This window comes from Oncorhynchus gorbuscha, linkage group LG20 (assembly GCF_021184085.1).
Source record: "Oncorhynchus gorbuscha isolate QuinsamMale2020 ecotype Even-year linkage group LG20, OgorEven_v1.0, whole genome shotgun sequence".
In the NCBI taxonomy this organism is placed as follows: Eukaryota; Metazoa; Chordata; class Actinopteri; order Salmoniformes; family Salmonidae; genus Oncorhynchus; species Oncorhynchus gorbuscha.
The window spans coordinates 9,251,662-9,272,433 of NC_060192.1; the positions used below are offsets into that span (position 1 = coordinate 9,251,662).

The 20,772-nt window shown below is 44.7% G+C and overlaps 1 protein-coding gene across 1 annotated transcript in view; it reads left to right on the top strand.

The window, feature by feature from the left end:
• Window positions 1-15,545, top strand: part of lamc3 (laminin, gamma 3) — a 270,427-nt gene extending 254,882 nt beyond the window's left edge. Inside the window, exons 21-28 of the mRNA XM_046317609.1 lie at window positions 3,600-3,734; window positions 7,050-7,266; window positions 7,392-7,535; window positions 9,243-9,345; window positions 9,888-10,090; window positions 10,285-10,425; window positions 12,299-12,398; window positions 13,547-15,545. Of these exons, the coding sequence (XP_046173565.1) occupies window positions 3,600-3,734; window positions 7,050-7,266; window positions 7,392-7,535; window positions 9,243-9,345; window positions 9,888-10,090; window positions 10,285-10,425; window positions 12,299-12,398; window positions 13,547-13,809 (1,306 nt within the window). The 3' untranslated portion in view covers window positions 13,810-15,545. The remainder of the gene's footprint in view (window positions 1-3,599; window positions 3,735-7,049; window positions 7,267-7,391; window positions 7,536-9,242; window positions 9,346-9,887; window positions 10,091-10,284; window positions 10,426-12,298; window positions 12,399-13,546) is intronic.
• The last annotated feature ends 5,227 nt before the right edge of the window (window positions 15,546-20,772 follow it).

The following is a 20,772-nucleotide window of genomic DNA, read 5'->3' on the forward strand; positions in this document are numbered from 1 at the left end:
ACTTGGGAAGGTTGAACACCAGACGGGCTGCGGCGTTCTGGATGAGTTGAAGGGGTTTAATGGCACAGGCAGGGAGCCCAGCCAACAGCGAGTTGCAGTAATCCAGACGGGAGATGACAAGTGCCTGGATTAGGACCTGCGCCGCTTCCTGTGTGAGGCAGGGTCGTACTCTGCGGATGTTGTAGAGCATGAACCTACAGGAACGGGCCACCGCCTTGATGTTGGTTGAGAACGACAGGGTGTTGTCCAGGATCACGCCAAGGTTCTTGGCGCTCTGGGAGGAGGACACAATGGAGTTGTCAACCGTGATGGCGAGATCATGGAACGGGCAGTCCTTCCCCGGGAGGAAGAGCAGCTCCGTCTTGCCGAGGTTCAGCTTGAGGTGGTGATCCGTCATCCACACTGATATGTCTGCCAGACATGCAGAGATGCGATTCGCCACCTGATCATCAGAAGGGGGAAAGGAGAAGATTAATTGTGTGTCGTCTGCATAGCAATGATAAGAGAGACCATGTGAGGTTATGACAGAGCCAAGTGACTTGGTGTATAGCGAGAATAGGAGAGGGCCAAGAACAGAGCCCTGGGGGACACCAGTGGTGAGAGCGCGTGGTGAGGAGACAGATTCTCGCCACGCCACCTGGTAGGAGCGACCTGTCAGGTAGGACGCAATCCAAGCGTGGGCCGCGCCGGAGATGCCCAACTCGGAGAGGGTGGAGAGGAGGATCTGATGGTTCACAGTATCGAAGGCAGCCGATAGATCTAGAAGGATGAGAGCAGAGGAGAGAGAGTTAGCTTTAGCAGTGCGGAGCGCCTCCGTGATACAGAGGAGAGCAGTCTCAGTTGAATGACTAGTCTTGAAACCTGACTGATTTGGATCAAGAAGGTCATTCAGAGAGAGATAGCGGGAGAGCTGGCCAAGGACGGCACGTTCAAGAGTTTTGGAGAGAAAAGAAAGAAGGGATACTGGTCTGTAATTGTTGACATCGGAGGGATCGAGTGTAGGTTTTTTCAGAAGGGGTGCAACTCTCGCTCTCTTGAAGACAGAAGGGACGTAGCCAGCGGTCAGGGATGAGTTGATGAGCGAGGTGAGGTAAGGGAGAAGGTCTCCGGAAATGGTCTGGAGAAGAGAGGAGGGGATAGGGTCAAGCGGGCAGGTTGTTGGGCGGCCGGCCGTCACAAGACGCGAGATTTCATCTGGAGAGAGAGGGGAGAAAGAGGTCAGAGCACAGGGTAGGGCAGTGTGAGCAGAACCAGCGGTGTCGTTTGACTTAGCAAACGAGGATCGGATGTCGTCGACCTTCTTTTCAAAATGGTTGACGAAGTCATCTGCAGAGAGGGAGGAGGGGGGAGGAGGATTCAGGAGGGAGGAGAAGGTGGCAAAGAGCTTCCTAGGGTTAGAGGCAGATGCTTGGAATTTAGCGTGGTAGAAAGTGGCTTTAGCAGCAGAGACAGAGGAGGAAAATGTAGAGAGGAGGGAGTGAAAGGATGCCAGGTCCGCAGGGAGGCGAGTTTTCCTCCATTTCCGCTCGGCTGCCCGGAGCCCTGTTCTGTGAGCTCGCAATGAGTCATCGAGCCACGGAGCGGGAGGGAGGACCGAGCCGGCCTGGAGGATAGGGGACATAGAGAGTCAAGGGATGCAGAGAGGGAGGAGAGGAGGGTTGAGGAGGCAGAATCAGGAGATAGGTGGGAGAAGGTTTGAGCGGAGGGAAGAGATGATAGGATGGAAGAGGAGAGAGTAGCGGGGGAGAGAGAGCGAAGGTTGGGACGGCGCGATACCATCCGAGTAGGGGCAGTGTGGGAGGTGTTGGATGAGAGCGAGAGGGAAAAGGATACAAGGCAGTGGTCGGAGACTTGGAGGGGAGTTGCAATGAGGTTAGTGGAAGAACAGCATCTAGTAAAGATGAGGTCGAGCGTATTGCCTGCCTTGTGAGTAGGGGGAAGGTGAGAGGGTGAGGTCAAAAGAGGAGAGGAGTGGAAAGAAGGAGGCAGAGAGGAAAGAGTCAAAGGTAGACGTGGGGAGGTTAAAGTCGCCCAGAACTGTGAGAGGTGAGCCGTCCTCAGGAAAGGAGCTTATCAAGGCATCAAGCTCATTGATGAACTCTCCGAGGGAACCTGGAGGGCGATAAATGATAAGGATGTTAAGCTTGAAAGGGCTAGTAACTGTGACAGCATGGAATTCAAAGGAGGCGATAGACAGATGGGTAAGGGGAGAAAGAGAGAATGACCACTTGGGAGAGATGAGGATCCCGGTGCCACCGCCCCGCTGACCAGACGCTCTCGGGGTGTGCGAGAACACGTGGGCGGACGAAGAGAGAGCAGTAGGAGTAGCAGTGTTGTCTGTGGTGATCCATGTTTCCGTCAGTGCCAAGAAGTCGAGGGACTGGAGGGAGGCATAGGCTGAGATGAACTCTGCCTTGTTGACCGCAGATTGGCAGTTCCAGAGGCTACCAGAGACCTGGAACTCCACGTGGGTCGTGCGCGCTGGGACCACCAGAGTAGGGTGGCCACTCAGGTGTGGTAGTCAGACCCATATATATATACAGTACCAATCAAAGGTTTGGACACCTACTCGTTCAAGGGTTTTTCTTAATTAAAAAAACAAAACATTTTCTACATTGTAGGATATTACTGAAGACATCAAAACTATGAAATAACACATATGGAATCATGTTTCAACCCAAAAAGTGTTTAAAAAAGTGTTATGGTCAAACAGTTCTATTTCTGCTTCATCAGACCAGAGGACATTTCTCGAAAAAGTCCCCATGTGCAGTTGCAAACCGTAGTCTGGCTTTTTTTTTTATGGCGGTTTTGGAGCAGTGGCTTCTTCCTTGCTGAGCAGCCTTTCAGGTTATGTCGATATAGGACTCGTTTTGCTGTGGATATAGATACTTTTGTACCTGTTTCCTCCAGCATCTTCACAAGGTCCTTTGCTGTTGTTCTGGGATTGATTAGCACTTTTCGGACCAAAGTACATTCAGGCGTTTGGAAATTGCTCCCAAGGATGAACCAGAGTTGTGGAGGTCCACAATTTGTTTTCTGAGGTCTTGGCTGATTTCTATTGATTTTCCCATCATGTCAAGCAAAGAGGCACACAATTAGCCTATCAGAAGCTTTTAAAACCATGATATAATTTTCTGGAATTTTCCAAGCTGTTTGAAGGCACAGTCAACTTAGTGTATATACACTTCTGACCCACTGGAATTGTGATACAGTGAATTATCAGTGAAATAATTTGTCTGTAAACAATTGTTGGAAAAATTACTTGTGTCATGTACAAAGTAGATGTCCTAATCGACTTTCCAAAACTATAGTTTGTTAAGAAGAAATTTCTGGAGTGGTTGAAAAACAAGTTCTAATGACTCCAACCAAAGTGTATGTAAACTTCCGATTTCAACTGTAGATATTCCATTAAAAAAATCAGTCGTTTCCAGCTACCATAGTAATTTACAACATTAACCATGTCTACACTGTATTTCTGATCAATTTGATGTGTGTTTTCTTTCTAAAACAAGGACATTTCTAAGTGACCCCAAACTATTGAACGGTAGTGTATATATATCTTATACGATTCCCTGTCTCCTTCTTTCTCCATCTTTCAGTCACACAGAGATGGCTGGTCATATAGAGTCTATAGCGACCAAAGCTTTCATGGCCTCCAACCAGACCTACTCTCTCCTGATGGACCTACTGGAGGACAACTCTATTGAGGAATACATCAGCAACCTCACGGAGCAGTGAGTAACTAGGCATCACACACGGGCTGGGAATTGCCACTTTCATCACAATACTTAGGTGCCGATATATGTATTGCGATTCTCACCATTCTATATGCATTGTTACGAAACCAATAACCAGCCTACTGATTTTGCTGCACTCGTTATGTCTAGGGGTCTTGGGACTAGTTAACTGGTATGTAACCCGATTTTAAGATGTGCATCTATGTGAGAAATCAGCATATGCGCCTAGGTGTTGAATGTACATGTGTCTAGGGAGGCAACAACCTTACCTTGGTCCGAGGCCAGTTCTACCTTTCTTGACCTCTTGGTCGGCCAGTCCAAGTGGATCGTTATGTGTTCAGATGGTGATGAAGATAAATGTATACAAAAGGAAAATACAAACGGGTGTCATGGAAATGACCACTAAGGACCCCGATGTCAAGCTTAAATTAACTTACGTTTATTCACGCCAGTGGATAGATTACAGACAAACAGCACCTCATGTGGAGTTTAGTCAGAAGCTCTGATGAGGTTTTTCCCCCATCAGTATATTTATACCATCGCTTCAGGTTACACAAAGATAGCCAAGTGCATCCTTTCTCAGCAAAGCGTTCTGCTCCCAGTGACCGGCTGCAGAGGAGGAGATCACCTGGCAACCACAGTCTGGGCATTCAGCCCTATATTTCCACTCCCGCTGACCTTGTGAGAACAAACCTCAGACACCGTGTCTGTCTACAACAGGCACATTTCTAAGTATGCAACAGGTCAAACATATGATAAGTGTGAGAAACTGAAAAATCAGAAAGAGACATAGTACTATTCTACTACACTACCACTCCTTTTATCACTTCTTCATGATAGTTAACAATATTTTACACGTCTCTCAAAAGGGAGGTATCTATACTAAAATTAGAAACTCAAACGAAAAGAGAACACCCAGGAAACCAGTGTGCCTCAAACCTTATCCCATTACCCTTACTGGTAAATACTTTAACAAGGCACAGTGCCACTCATTCCTGTGGGTTCTCCTCAGGGTAGAACGGCATCTCATGAAAAAACAGCTGATCATCACTGTCATTGCGTGGGGGGGGGGGGGCATTAAACATCAAAACTGCAGTCAGACGAGAAGCTAAAGATGAACAGATTACTTCACAACAGGCAAGCGTCATAATAATATCAACCAGGAAAACTAATCCAACCATAATCCAACTCCAAGCAGGCTGTCATGTGCCTTTTACTGAGGAGTGGTTTCCGTCTGGTCCCTCTACCATAACGGCCTAATCGGTGGAGTGATGCAGAGATGGTTGTCCTTCTGGAAGGTTCTCCACAAAGAAACTCTGGAGCTCTGTCAGAGTGACCATCGGGTTCTTGGTCACCTCCCTGATCAGGGCCATCTCCCTTGATTGCTCCGTTTGGCCGGGCATCCAGGTTTAGGAAGAGTCTTGGTGGTTCCAAACAATTCCTTCGACCTCATGGCTTGGTTTTTGCTCTGACATGCACTGTCATCTGTGGGACCTTATATAGACAGGTGTGTGCCTTTCCACATTTTTTATTTTACCTTTATTTAACTAGGCAAGTCAGTTAAGAACAAATTCTTAGTTTCAATGACGGCCTAGGAACAGTGGGTTAACTGCCTGTTCAGGGGCAGATTTGTACCTTGTCAGCTCGGGGGTTTGAACTTGCAACCTTCCGGTTACTAGTCCAATGCTCTAACCACTAGGCTACCCTGCCACCCCAGTAGTGGTTTAGTTAGCTGTAGCGGTGCCCCACAACAAAATGTCATAAACCTGCCTCTTTTTTTGCAGCTCTTTAAGGCACACTGGTTGAGAAAGTAAGACATTTAGTCACAGGGGAATCATGTCCAATCAATTGAATTTACCAGAGGTGGACTCCAAATCAAGTTGTAGAAACATCTCAAGGGTGATCAATGGAGACAGGATGCACCTGAGCTCAATTTCAATTCTCAAAGCAAACGTTTTGAATACTTATGTAAATAAGGTATTTCTGTTTATATTTTTTTTATACATTTGCCAAAATGTAAAAAAAAATCTGTTTTCGCTTTGTCATTATGGGGTACTGTGTGTACATTGAAGAGGGGGGGAAATGATTTAATTCAATTAGAATAAGGCTGTAACGTAACAAAATGTGGAAATAGTGAAAGGGTCTGAATACTTTCCGTATGTACTGTATGTATATTTTTTACTGCTCTAGGGATACAGCTATTGTTTGGATAACCCTATTTACTATTATTTATTGAGTGTATTATTTTTTTTAAATTACGCTCAATGTAATGTGCACTGCAGAGAACACCAGAAAAAAGAATTACCACTGAGTTAAATTATTGTCTTTTTTTGTTTATGTGTCAACTAATCCTACAAGGGATGGGATGCCAACTGGAGATTTGACACGAAAACAAAGTATCAGTCATTCATTCTCAGACACACCTACACATTACACGCGCAGATACACAGTCTTTATCTCTTCCCCTCTCTCTCTCTTTCTCTCTCACTTTCTTGCCAGCACCATCCCTCCAACACTGTCTCTCTTTAAAGGCTCCACATATAAGGTGCGAAAAAGCGTGTTAGCCTGCACAGAGCAAGGATAAAAACAGCCGTGCCCTAAGAGATGTTCCTTGCCCCTTGAAGCAATATCTGAACACAGTACCTAATTTCCACAATTTTGTTGCTCCTCTGTCACTCTATATATTTTTCCCAAACAGGGCCCAGAAGTGGTTTAGTTAGCTGTAGCGGTGCCCCACAACAAAATGTCATAAACCTGCCTCTTTTTTTGCAGCTCTTTAAGGCACACTGGTTGAGAAAGTAAGACATTTAGTCACAGGGGAACAGCTCTATTCCTTCCTCTTTAAGCCTATTGCTTTCAGGGGCTTCTTTCATGGAGTAGCAGCATGGAAGGAGCAGCATCGCTTAGCATGAGATTGCTCTGAGGATTATCCCAAACGCTCAACGAAAGAATGCAAATCCCTCTGGTGGCCACGCCTCGATGGGAGTTGGTGGGAGGCAAGAAACTTGAAATTGATTTCCTTCATACCAGCACTAGTCTGCTTGGTTCTGGGGAATTCTGTCATTCTTTCAGAGCAATTTGGTGGGTGGGTGGTAGAAAGCAGGAAGTGTGTGTGTGTGCACACATGTGTCCATTGATAAATATGAGGGACACTCAAGAATCAAAACACTGAACGATCTAACCTCTTTCTCTCCCTCTTCACCCTCACCTTTCTTTCTCTCTCTCTCGCTCTCTATTTTTCTTTCTCTCTTTCTCTCTCCCCCTCCGCCCTCTCTCCCTTTCTATCTCTCTCTCTTTCTATCTCTCTTTCAGAATGGCAGACATGCAGCAGATGAAGGAGAATTTGACGGCCCAGGTGAATGAGACTCTAGCCATTCAGCTGTCTCTGGAGGAGGAGTCTGCTGAGATCATGGTTGCCTTTGTTAACTTCACATCCTCCATATTGGAGCTGTCCAAAAAGATGCCCAACCCCACATCAGGAACCAACCAATCAGACCCCAGCCTAAAATCGGGTGCCAACCAAACAGAGGTCAGTGGCTACGAGGGTCAGGGGTAACACAAATTCATTGTACTCTCAAGTTGACTGACCGAAGGAATGGATGGATGGATGGAATGATGGATGAATGGATCACTGCTGTGCGTCCCTTCCCTCAGGGTGTTGAGCTGAGCAACAGGACATCTGAGCTGGCGTTCCATGTCCAGTCTAAAGGAGAACTAGCCAGTAAGATCAGAGAGGAGATGGAGCCTCGAATACAGACCGCCCACAACAACCTTGCTGCCGTACAGGACATGCACAAGGTAAAGGGGGCTTTATCTTCACACTACAGTAGATAATGATGTCAGAATTGCCTTTATTTATTTATTTACATGCAACTGAAATTTGACCTGGTGAAATGGTGCTAACAACAACAAACAGAAAACACTGTACCAATAGACAAAATAACTGACACATAACTCACATGCAGTGTCAGTCTGTAAACTACAGGTATTGGAGGCTGCATCATTCGTGTTTTCTCATGTTAAGCCTGACAATTCACAAAGCTATACAAGGTGCTGCAATGCTGACATTTAGACTGTTGGCTGGCGGCAATAATGTAATTACTTTTTCAGTAATACAAGTTGGAAAATCAAACAATGCAGATTGTAAAATACATTTTCGATGCAACTGTATACTAATAAGCTACCAATATATTTTTTCTAGAATATACAACTGTCCTGTATAGCCTACCTGAACCTGCACGACCTGATCCATCCTTGCGCTCTCTCCCAGCTTGGATGGAAAGTTGTGGTGCCTAAACCCATCCTATTAATGACAAATAATAGTCAGTCCACCCTCAAAACACCAGCTTACTAGGGATCGTTTTATTATTGCAGTGTAGCCTACTATCTATAGCTCGTATTTAGCTGCTATTTATACACTTTTTATTTAAAAAATTACACATCAAATAGCCTAACAATTCTCCTGAAGTATTCCTTGTGACATCTCTCTCTGTGTCTGTCTCTTTTTCTCTTTATGTCTCTTAGGAACAAAATGCTATGCGTCTGTGCTTGTCTGTAGTAGCTCCAGTATGCGACTGCGTCACGTTGTATTTTTGTGATCAAATATTTTCACCACAGCCCTTAGGCCTAGGTTGCAGGCCCGACGGGCCCGACACACAACGCCAGTATGAACGAAATCGCAAACCACTTTTTTTTTGGCCCTCAAGAAGTGTGAAAAAAGATAGTCTGTCCGCATCTGCCAATTTATTGGCTGTCCAGCATCCAGATGACCCGTCCCCAGAGCTTCCTCTACAGATAATCTCTTTTCGTAACCTGTTGAGGCTCATTTAAATATGTTGCAGAACTGCTTATCACCACTTCCTTCTGCCCAGTTTCATTCATGTTGCTATGGTAATCAAGCTGTTTTTAACCATCGAGAGATCGTTTTCTAAACTAAAACTAGTAAAGAACTACCTAAGAACAAAGCTTTGGGCTCTGTCTGATTGCACTGGTGCCGTCATAGCGTTGAACACGGCATTTGTTCACCGATATCCCCTTACTTTTAATCAGTTCAATAATGTATTTTTCAAAGCCTGAGGCACTTTGATCAGTCACATTCTTGAAGCCCAAAAAACAGGGGTTACTGTGTGACATCGATGACAGGCACATGAGCCCCCAGAGCTCGTTGCCCCTCCCCCCCTGCCTTGCGGGGGCTGTGGGGGTGTCTGGTACACCAGTGAGTACCCCCAACAGTACATGTTTGTTGTAGCTCCAGACAAACACACCTGATTCAGCTCACAGAGGGCTTGATGATTTGTTGACAAGTTGAGTCAGGTGTGTTTGTCTGGGCTTCATAAAAATTGTAGGCTACTGTTGGGGTAGAACTGGAGAACTGGAGTTCGGAAACACTGCAGTAGATGGTAGATGCTTCTGGTCAGGTTGTTGTGCAGTCTAATGTCACTCATGTCCCTGAGGTTCTGTAAGGTTCACTCCCCCCTTCTCTCTCCATCCCTGGTGCCTCTGCAGCTGACAGTTCAAGCCCAGGGGTCAAAGGTCATTGCCCTGTCATCAGTGGTGACAGGGAAGGAAGTGGAGTCAAAGGCCATTACCCTGCGGAGAGAACTGGAAGGTGACATTTGCAGCATTTTGTATTTGTTTCCATTTCTGTTGTTTTACATTTCCGACAGTTTGCTTAGTTTTCGCATCCCCATCGCTGCAATAGCAGCCCACAGTTATTCCAATCAAATCAAGAGAAAAAAACAATACTGAGAAAAACAACTATAACCCAAATGTAACCATTATGAATGTGTCTCACCCTGTTACGCTCCCCTTGTCATTTTGTGTGGGGAGTAAGAGCATCTGTGATTGTGGTTTCAAATGCACTTTCAGTTTCACAGTCTTCAATTCATTATAATAATATGTTCACTGTTTATAAAAAATTTAAAAAATAAACAAGGTGCCACTTCAGATTTGTTGTTGGAAATGTCTTCAGGGGAATCTGATGGAATAAAGTGGAATGGAACTAGAAGTAATATTTTCTCACCAACTGTGTTACTAGTACATAAATTGTGTGAAATAAAATAGAATAGTCCTACACGACCCATTGTCAGTTATTATCACTTCTGTAGCCATGTTGCTGGCCAACCTGCGTTGCCCCTCTCCATCCCTCAGACATGCAGAGAGAGTGGCCTCAAAGGCAGGCCCAGACGAAGGCTGCTCTGAAGAAGGAGAGGCTGCTGAGGGAGAAGGTTCTGGAAGACCTCAGTAAGAAGGTGAACCAGACCAAGCGAGTCCTTAGGCCTGCCTTGGAGAGCGCTACCCTCTCCAACACTACCGCACAAGAAGCAAAACACACTGCAAATGCCCTGTCTAAAGTAAGTATGGGTGTAGGGGTGCATAGACGTGTGTGTGTTGTGCGTGTGTGCATGCGTGTGTGCATCCAACTCACCCTGTGGGTTGAGCAATGAGATTCCATTCACATAACACACCTCACCCCTCGGAACCATGTTCATTTGTCTCTTTCCTTTATTCTTCTTATTCCTCTGTCTGTGTTTTTCTCTGAGCCCAGGAGGCCAAGGCCACCCTAACCCAGGGCAAGCACACGAGGACATTGTCTGCCCAGCTCAGCTCATCTGTTGACATAACCCTGCAGCAGCTGGCTGAGCAGGAGAACCACACTGTTCAGGCACAAACCCAGACGAACGCAGAGGTATAACCAAAACACAGCCACTAATCAACCACACTACCCAGGCACAAGCACAACTCAATGTAGAGGTATAACCAAAACACGTGATTCAGAAAGATTTTTTTAATTCGAGAAGAATGGATAAACTAGTTAAGGATACTATGGTTGTCATGTTTCACATTGTATTTATTAACTACAAAAAGGTCAGACGTGTTTTTAATTCTAGCTCTGCTCTGCGCACACAAGTTTGTTAGCTAGCTAGCTAGATCTGATCCAACTTTAAGCCAACTCTCGGAAGTTCAAATACATTCCAAGTTCCTTAATAGATGCCGCTCTTACTAATTCTGTGGGGCTATTTCAGGGTAATGCATGTCATAACAAGGTGCTGAGCGCTTCAAGCCTCCTCCTCCACTCTCTCTCGCTCTCTCCCCACCAACAAAAGTTCAGTCACATCTAGCCTTGACACTTGTCTGTCCATAGTGACTGTTAGCACAATGCATAGTGTTTGTATTGGTCTTCATTATGATTAAACCATGCTGTTACGGCAAAAGATTTGCTCTTTTTCCATAATACAGATTTTCCCAAATAGATTAAATAGCTTACCAGCTCCATAACAAGCTGCTCTAAGTAATTTAATGTCAAGCTAAATAAAAAACAAAAAAAATGATTTCAGAGGTTTAAAAAGGAACAGAAAGGAATGCTATAAACCGGTAGTTGTTTTGGTTTCGAACCGGTTCAGTACTTTATTTTGCTGGTCGGAACAGTAAAATGGAACAAAATAGATGATGGTTCTGTTGAGAACAAAATTATTGTAAAATACTTTTGGTTCCAACCACTGGTTCCATACACCCGTTTTTTTAATCAACGCGTATCAATGGGTCCATTTGGCAGAGGCTAGTGCTCTCGCATAAGTTGATTTTGAACTTTTAGATTTTTATAATTTTATTCAGGTTTTTATGATTAACCACTTGACAATGATTTTGAGAAACTAAAACGTTATTATTGAAATTAAACTGGTCCATTTCAAATAACGCATTTGAAAATCATCCCTGGCATGCAGATCAGTAGAAATGGTAGGATAAATTGTAAGCTTCCCCAAACTTGAAACTCATGCGCCACCTATGGTCTTTACTATAACACCCACAAAATAATGTGAAGGTCCCGTGAAAAAAACCTGCCCCCCTCTATAGAAATCAAATGCCCATCTAACTGATTGGTCCTGTCATCGGACCTACCCGCCTCTGTTCTTGTAAAAAAGCTGAGGGATGGGCCTGAAGAAATGTAACCACTCTCAAAATCATAGACTGAGCTATGGATGCAAGGACTGACCATGCATGATATCAACACGATCGTTTTAACCATGTTTTGAAGCCATACAGTGTTTGATTACATTCACGTTGTTCACAAATATATATATATTTTGTTATATATATACTGTATATATCTTGGGTTTTGATGAGTATGACAGTTGATCTCGTCTCATGAGGCATTTAAAAGTTATATTCTTTAAGAATCAACGGGTCTACAGTATATCATACAAGTCCAGAAATGGATGTATAAACTAAGGATTCTTAGCTTTAAGGTCTTGGTGAGCAGTTACTTCGTAGAATCAGTTGTGCTAAAGGAGGGTTGGACTGAGAACTTACAGGATGGTAGATCTCCAGGAAGAGGGTTGGACTGAAATTACAGGGTGGTAGATCTCCAGGAAGAGGGTTGGACTGAACTTACAGGGTGGTAGATCTCCAGGAAGAGGGTTGGACTGAACTTACAGGATGGTAGATCTCCAGGAAGAGGGTTGGACTGAACTTACAGGATGGTAGATCTCCAGGAAGAGGGTTGGAAAGCCCTGATCTATGCATGTGATGTCACTGTATATTTCTCCCTCTGTGATCACCAGCCTGTAGAGTCTCTGGCCAGTGTAAAGGTGAACATCCAGGCAGCTAAGCTTCAGCTTGAGGCCTACTCCCTCACACTCAGCCAGCTCGTCAATAAAATAGGTAAGTTCAAACCTGCTGACGTTTTCTTGTCTGTCCCAAAAAGGAATCCTACTCCCAATATAGTGCACTACTTTTGGGCCCATCAGGTCAAAAGTAGAACAATAGGGTGCCATTTGGGATGCACATAAATTTCATGCAGTAACAAATGCAACATTTCAGATCAACCAGAAACGTCTACACTTACATGTTACTGCCCTCGCCACTGATCAGACTTGACTTCCATCCAGTCAGTCATATGTCAGATAGAGAAGTCAGAATGGTCATTAGTAAATTGGTCCAAAAGGATTGCTCAGACGGAGAAGGATTATCCTGAACTCAACCCACAACTCTAGGGTTGAGATAATGAAGCCATAACACACGAGGGGGTGTGCCTGGATACAGCCTTTAGCCATGTTATATTGGCCATATCTCACAAACCACAGAGATATCTTATTGCTATTATAAGTTGGTTACCAACGTAATTAGAGAATTACAAATAAATGTTTTGTCATACCAGTGGCATACGGTCTGATATACCACGGCTGTCAGCCAATCAGCATTCAGGGCTCAAACTACCCAGTTTATACATTTATACATACACTGGTATAAATCATCTAAATTAAACCCCCAAAAATATTGCTATATTTTTATTGATTTAAATGCAGAAACTAGCTGTGCAGGAATTGATTAAATGGTTTTCCACAGTTCCTGTCTGGCCCTGTCAATGAGTCACTAGGAGTCACTTATAACTGGCGGGGTGTGTGGCACGTCCCTCTATTAACCACATTATTGGGGGGGGGCACAACATGGTGGCACACAGATGTCAGAAGACAAGAGCCCTGCTGATGGCAAAAGTTTAATACTACACTCTTAGAAAAAAGGGTTTCAAAAGGGTTCTTCAGCTGTCCACATAGGAAAACCCTTTTTGGTTCCAAGTAGAACTATTATGGGAACCATAAAGGTTTCTTCAAATGGTTATCCTATGGGGACAGCCGAAGCACCCTTTTAGGTTCTAGCTAGCAGCTTTTTTACTGAGAGTGTAGGCCTGCTCAATATACTCCTAGCTTTAAAGTACCCTGTTCATCCCTCCTATGTCTCACGCTTTTTCAAAATAACTCCTGAAAGAACAATGTAGTACCTCAAATACTCTGTCGTTTTCCGTTGACCAGATGGGGGCATGGCGCTGGAAAGGTTTGAACGTATACTGAGTGAGACGGCGGTGCGGTTGAGTGTTCTGCGTGGCAGCGTGGAGAGCCCGGCCCTGAACGGGAAGATCCATACCCTGCGATCAGCCGCCCAGGACCAGAACAGCCAGCTGACCCACTTGGAACAGGACCTGCAGGAGATCAGACAGGAGAGAGACAGTCTGAAGGACATTGCCCTGCACCTGCCCCAGACCTGCCCTCAGGCCTCGGGAATAGAAGGACACTAGGATCGGGGCACCAGGAGGACACTAGAGCCCTAGTCCATGCATTCTACCGCCTTCCTGGTGTATACACACTCGTTCACACCACTTCAATGATTTAAAAGAGAGGTCCCACCATGTTTCTTACACCAGAATAATTGTAATTGGGCATAGGAAGGTGAAGAGGGGACAAGTAGGGTCACAGATGATGGATAGGACATTGGTATTTGAATTATTTAGGGGAGATAATATCTGAGTCCCAAATTGCACCCTATTCCATATAGTGGACTAATTTTGACCAGGGCCCATAGGGCAAAAATAGTGCACTGTGTAGGTATTAGGGTGCCGTTTGGGACACAGCCATAGATGAGGAGTGTAGGTGGAATCATCCAGGTATCCTTCTTAGTTTGTTCTTCAGTACTGTGGTTGTGGTTGTGCATCCCCCTTTGCTGCAGTACAGTCACACAGTTCTACCACTTTGTCTCTGTGCTTTTCAAACTTTGACCTCTACTATACTGACCTGGCTGATACCGTCAGTACCACTAAATCAAATCGTATTGGTCTTATACACATATTTAGCAGATATGCAGCCATAATCAGTTTTCCATTGCCATTTTCCCGCTTTCAACTTCCACCATCATTATCACATTCTTTCTTTTAATTCTACCCCTCACTCCTCTTTGGCTTCAACCGTCCTCTCTCCTGTTCTAGCCTCTTAATCCCCTCTCTCCATCCCTCCTTCTAAACCCATATCACCCCTGCCCTGTTTCCTTAGTGTTTATGTTCATTGTCATTTAATTTCCCCCTTCATATTTCCAACAGCATTTGCATTCATCTGTGAATAATAACAGTCAGCTAGCTCCCCGTGTTCTATCAAGTTTTAAATAATGCTGATTTTCCACTTTGGAGGAAGGAGTGTTTGCGCTGTGGCGCTTCTCCAACCTGACACATTCATTTACACTTGAGTTATTTTTCATCAGCCCACCATAATTAACAATGAGTAATTTTGCCCTCTGTAGGGTTCAGCCTTCTACTGCAAACACACAGCCACAGACACACACACACACACATAGTTTGGGATTCTGCGTGTGCCCCTCACTTTTCCTTCTCCTTTTTTCACTTTTCTCTAAAACGTTCTACCTTTCTCTCTATCTTTCTCTCTCTCTCTTTCTCTCTCTGAGCAAATTATCTTCTTGTCTGGCAAATGGAAAAGGACTAAAACAGCTAACTGTTTGTTTGTTCTATGTGGGTACCTGAGGCTGGAATACCTGCTGAATTATGGAAAATATAGAAATGGGACCTCTGCAAAGACTATGTTCCATTTCAGCAGGTGATTGTATTTTGTCAGACAACAAATAGTATATGATTGGTTTTGTGTTTAGATAATAGCCAGAAAAAACTGTTGAAAGCAAAAAATGAAAATAAAATGGAGTGTGTGTGTGTGTGTGTGTGTGTGTGTGTGTGTGTGTGTGTGTGTGTGTGTGTGTGTGTGTGTGTGTGTGTGTGTGTGTGTGTGTGTGTGTGTGTGTGTGTGTGTGTGTGTGTGTGTGTGTGTGTTTGTAAACAACATCTCTTTGCAATATCTCCTTCTGGCCACATATCGGTGCTGTTTACTAGTATTGAAGAAACAAGCACAGCAATTGCCAAAGCCATAGACAAGACTGTATAATGAACACCTAAAAATGTATACTGAGTCAAATATCGATGATGAAAAGCAGTGATAGAAGTGCCTTATATAAATAAAATTGTTATTACATGAATAACTTCAGACTTGATGGGACTAGATTTCTGTTCAATATTGGATCACTTATTGGAGATAAAACTGACATAAAACCTCCATGCAGTTATTGCATTTACCACACGGAGGAGACAAACAATCACAATCATTTCTGGCATCCAGAGAACATCACTTGCTGTGTGTTGTTGACCCACTGTGGTGGAATGATATATACAGTACCAGTCAAAGGTTTGGACAAACCTACTCATTCAAGGGTTTGTCTTTATTTGGACTATTTTCTACATTGTAGAATAATAGTGAAGACGTCTACGAAATAACACATGGAATCATGTAGTACCCAAAAAGTGTTAAACAAATCAAAATATGTTTTAGATTTTAGATTATTCAAAGTAGCCACCCTTTGCCTTGACGGCTTTGCACAATCTTGGCATTCTCTCAACCAGCTTCACCTGGAATGCTTTTCCAACAGTCTTGAAGGAGTTCCCACATATGCTGAGCACCTGTTGGCTGCTTTTCCTTCACTCTGCGGTCCAACTCATCCCAAACCATCTCAATTGGGTTGAGGTCAGGTCATCTGATGCAGCACTCCATCACTCTCCTTGGTCAAATAGCCCTTACACAGCCTGGAGGTGTGTTGGGTCATTCTCCTGCTGAAAAACAAACAATATTCCCACTAACCGCAAACCAGATGGGATGGCGTATCGCAGCATAATGCTGTGGTAGCCATGCTAGTTAAGTGTGCCTTGCATTCTAAATAAATCACAAACAGTGTCACCAGCAAAGCACCCCCACACCATCACACCTCCTCCTCCATGCTTAATGGTTGGAACCACAAATGTGGAGATCATCCGTTCACCTAATCTGCGTCTCACAAAGACATGGCGATTACAACCAGAAATCTCACATTTGGACTTTCCATCGGTCTAATGTCCATTGCTCATGTTTCTTGGCACAAGCAAGTCTCTCCTTGTTGTCCTTTAGTAGTGGTTTCTTTGCACCAATTTGACCACGAAGGCCTGATTCACACAGTCTCCTCTGAACAGTTGATGTTGAGATGCGTCTGTTACTTGCACTCTTTGAAGCATTTATTTGGGCTGCAATTTGATGCTGGTAACTAATGAACTTATCCTATGCAGCAGAGGTAACTCTGGGTCTCCTTTCCTGTGGATGTCCTCATGAGAGCCAGTTTTATCATAGCGCTTGATGTTGTTTGTGACTGCACTTGAAGAAACGTTCAATGTTATTGATATTTTCCAGATTGACTGACCTTCATGTCTTAAAGTAACGATGCTCTCATTTCTCTTTGCTTATTTTAACTGTTCTTGCCATACTATGGCCTTGGTCTTTTACCAAATAGGGCTCTCTTCCTTGTAACAAGCACAACTGATTGGCTCAAATGCATTAAGAAGGAACTTAACAAGGCACACCTGTTAATTAAAATGCCTTCCAGTTGACCATCTCATTAAGCTGGTTGAGAGAATGCCAAGAGTGTGCAAAGCTGTCATCAAGGAAAATGGTGGCTATTTGAAGAATCTTAAATATAATATATATTTGGATTACTACGTGATTACATATGTGTTATTTCATAGTTTTGATGTCTTCACTATTATTCTACAATGTAGAAAATAGTAAAAATAAAGAAAAACCCTTGAATGAGTAGATGTGTCCAAACTTTTGACTGGTACTGTACATTATGCTGGGACCTCCACACTCTACTTCATATAGCTGTACTGCAGAAAGCTCAGCATGATCTTAAACCCATACATTCTTAATGTATAATGACACAAGACGAGACCCAAATGCAGACACAGGAGGCAGATGGTTCGAGTCTCTGACATTTAATAAAAGACAAGGGGCAGGCGGGCTCAGGATCAGGGCAGCCAGAAAAGGTTGGAACCGTGAGAACTAGAAAACAGGGACTAGAAAAACACGCTGGTAAGCTTGACGAGACGAACTCGCAACAGACAAACAGAAACCACCGGTATAAATACACTGGGGATAATGGGAACAAATGGGAGCCACCTGGTGGGGGGTGAAGACAAGCACAAGACAGGTGAAACAGTTCAGCGTGTGACAGTACCCAGCCCCACCTGGTGGCCTACCCGGGCACATACTTGGTTGACCGGGATGCCTGCTGTGAAAGTCAGTGATGAGGACCGGGTCCAGGATGTCCTTAGCGGGGACCCAGCACCTCTCCTCCAGGCCATAACCCTCTCAACCAGTAACTGGACACCCCTGCCCCGAGGTTGAACCCTCAGGAGGCGTCTCGCCGTGTATGCCGGGTGGCCATCAATGAGACGGGGAGGGAGGGTGGGCCTGGAAACAGGAGACAAAGGGCTGTGAGACAAAGGTTTAATCTTAGACACATGAAAAGTGGGATGTATACGGAGGGTGTGGGGCAACAGAAGACGAACATAAGTGGGTCTAAGGATTTTAGAGTTGGGAAAGGGGTCGATAAAGCAGGGGGAAAGTTTACGGGATTCCACCCTGAAGGGCAGATCCAGAGTGGAGAGCCATACCCTCTGCCCGAGAAGATAGCGGGGAGCCGGCGTCCAACCAGGAAGTGGGAGATCTGAGGTTTGTAGGTTTTCAAGTCTTTGCCTATCCAATATACAGTGTCTATGGGGTCATATTGCACTGTCCGGTTGAAACATTATTGAAGATTTATGATAAAAACATCCTAAAGATTGATTCTATACGTTGGACATGTTTCTACAAACTGTAATATAACTTTTTAAACTTTTCATCGGAACTAAGTGATCGTGCATTGAGCATTTGGATCACTAGGCTAAACGCGCGAACAAAAAGGAGGTATTTTGACATAAATTATGGACTTTATCGAACAAAACAAACATTTATTGTGGAACTGGGATCCCTGGGAGTGCATTCCGGTCAATATCATCAAAGGTAAGTGAATATTTATAACGCTATTTCTGACACCTCTCCTTCTTTGTAAAATGGCTGTATGTTTTTCTGTGACTAGATGCTGACCTAACATAATCTTCACCGTAAAGCCTTTTTGAAATCTGACACAGCGGTTGCATTAAGGAGAAGTTTTTCTATAATTCCATGCATAACACTTGTATCTTTTATCAATGTTTATTATGAGTATTTCTGTAATTTGATGTGGCTCTGCACTTTCACCGGATGTTTGTTTGAGACAATGTAGTTCTGAAATGTAATGAACATAACACACCAATTTCAAATGAGGTTTTTGGACATAAAGATTAACTTTATCGAACAAAACAGACATTTATTGTGTAACATGAAGTTCTGTGAGTGCCATCTGATGAAGATCGAAGGTTAGTGATTAATTTTATCTCTATTTCCGATTTTTGTGAGCCCTCTCCTTGGCTGGAAAATGGCTGTATGGTTTTCTGTGACTAGTTTCTGACCTAACATAATTGTTTGGTGTGCTTTGCCGTAAAGCCTATTTGAAATCGGACACTGTGGCTGGATTTACAAGAAGTTTCTTTAAAATGGTGTATAAGCCTCTTGGGTGGCACAGTGGTTAAGGGTGCTGCATCAGCTGTGCCACCAGAGACTCTGGGTTCGCGCCCAGGCTCTGTTGCAATGGGCCGCGACCGAGAAGTCCGTGGGGCGACGCACAATTGGCACACCAGCGACTCCTGTGGCGGGCTGGGTGCAGTGCGTGCTTACCAAGGTCGCCAGGTGCACGGTGTTTCCTCCGACACATTGGTGCGGCTGGCTTCCGGGTTGGATGCACGCTGTGTTAAGAAGCAGTGCAGCTTGGTTGGGTTGTGTATCAGAGGACGCATGACTTTCGACCCCATGACTTTCGACGTCTCTCCCGAGCCCATACCGGAGTTGTAGCGATGAGACAAGATAGTACTACTAACAATTGGATACCATGAAAAAGGGGGTAAAATATATATATATAGTGTATAATACTTGTATGTTTGAGGAATTTTAATTATGGGATTTCTGTTGTTTTGAATTTGGCGCCCTGCAATTTCACTGGCTGTTGGCGAGGTGGGTGGGACGCTACCATCCCACATATCCCAGAGAAGTTAAAGGAGGCCAGCTGGAGCTTGCCTCTGAGTCTTGTTCTGAGCACACATAGTGCAGGTGGTGACGAATGTTGAGGTGTCAGAAACCATAGTGGGCCACCACAAACATTGTCAGATGAAAGCCAGGGTCCGGCGGGAGCCGGGATAACAGGTAAGCTTAGGCCCATTCCAGGACTGGGGAGTGCGCCGAATCAGGGACGAACATCCAGTTAGTTCTACCCCCCGGGGTCTGGCTGGGAACGCTGCGCCTTGCGGACCAGGCTCTTGATTCTCCAGACAAGTCACATCAGACCCAGAGGCCAACTATACAGGCGAGAGAGAGCGTCTAGCTTAATATTCTTGGACCCAGGGCGGTAGGTGATGGTAAAGTTAAACCGAGTGAATTAACAGAGCCCAACAAACCTGTATAGATTTGAGGCATTTGGCAGTGGGGAGATATTGAAGATTCTTATGGTCAGTCCAAACTAAGAATGGGTGTTCTGCCCCTTCAAACCAGTGCCTCCACTCCTCCAGCGCCATCTTGACCGCAAGAAGATTCCGTTTACCAACGTTATAGTTCCTCTCAGCGGAATTCAGGAGATGAGAAGTGAAATCGCAGGGGTGCAACCTCCACCACGAACTGACGGGGCGGGTCCGGATGGATGAGGATGGGGGCTGTGGTGAAACAATCAATACGCTGGTGGTCCATACTGGGAGTCTTCTAACTCCTATTACTCGTACCCCTTTCCATGTCATCCTTCAAACTTCTTACAGATAGGCGGGACAGTTGCGTCCCACTTGGGCAAAAAACAGGCAAAATGCAGCGCACCACAGCAGGATGACATGGAAAGGGGTACAAGTAATAGGAGTTAGAAGACTCCCAGTATGGCCCACCAGCGTACTCGTACCTACTGATGAGCCTGGTCTTTTACTGGAAAGGTGGATATGTAATCCCGTGTAGCACCACAATACAGGCAACTGTTAGAGCTCAGCCTGCGTAATCGTTCATTAGGCGATAATCTAGCCCTACCCAGTTGCATAGGCTCTGGAGTAAAAAAGTCGCCCATCCCTGATTATTCCCGAGGGGCACAGGTGACTTCGGATCCTCTCGGGAATGCAGGCGTTGGGGACTTCCATGGTTCTTCAGAGGCGAGAAAGCAGCCGTGGACGACCAAGTGTGGCCGAGAACAGACCTCTCCCTCCTGCGTTCCCATAGGCGCCCATCTACCATGTTTGAAGGTA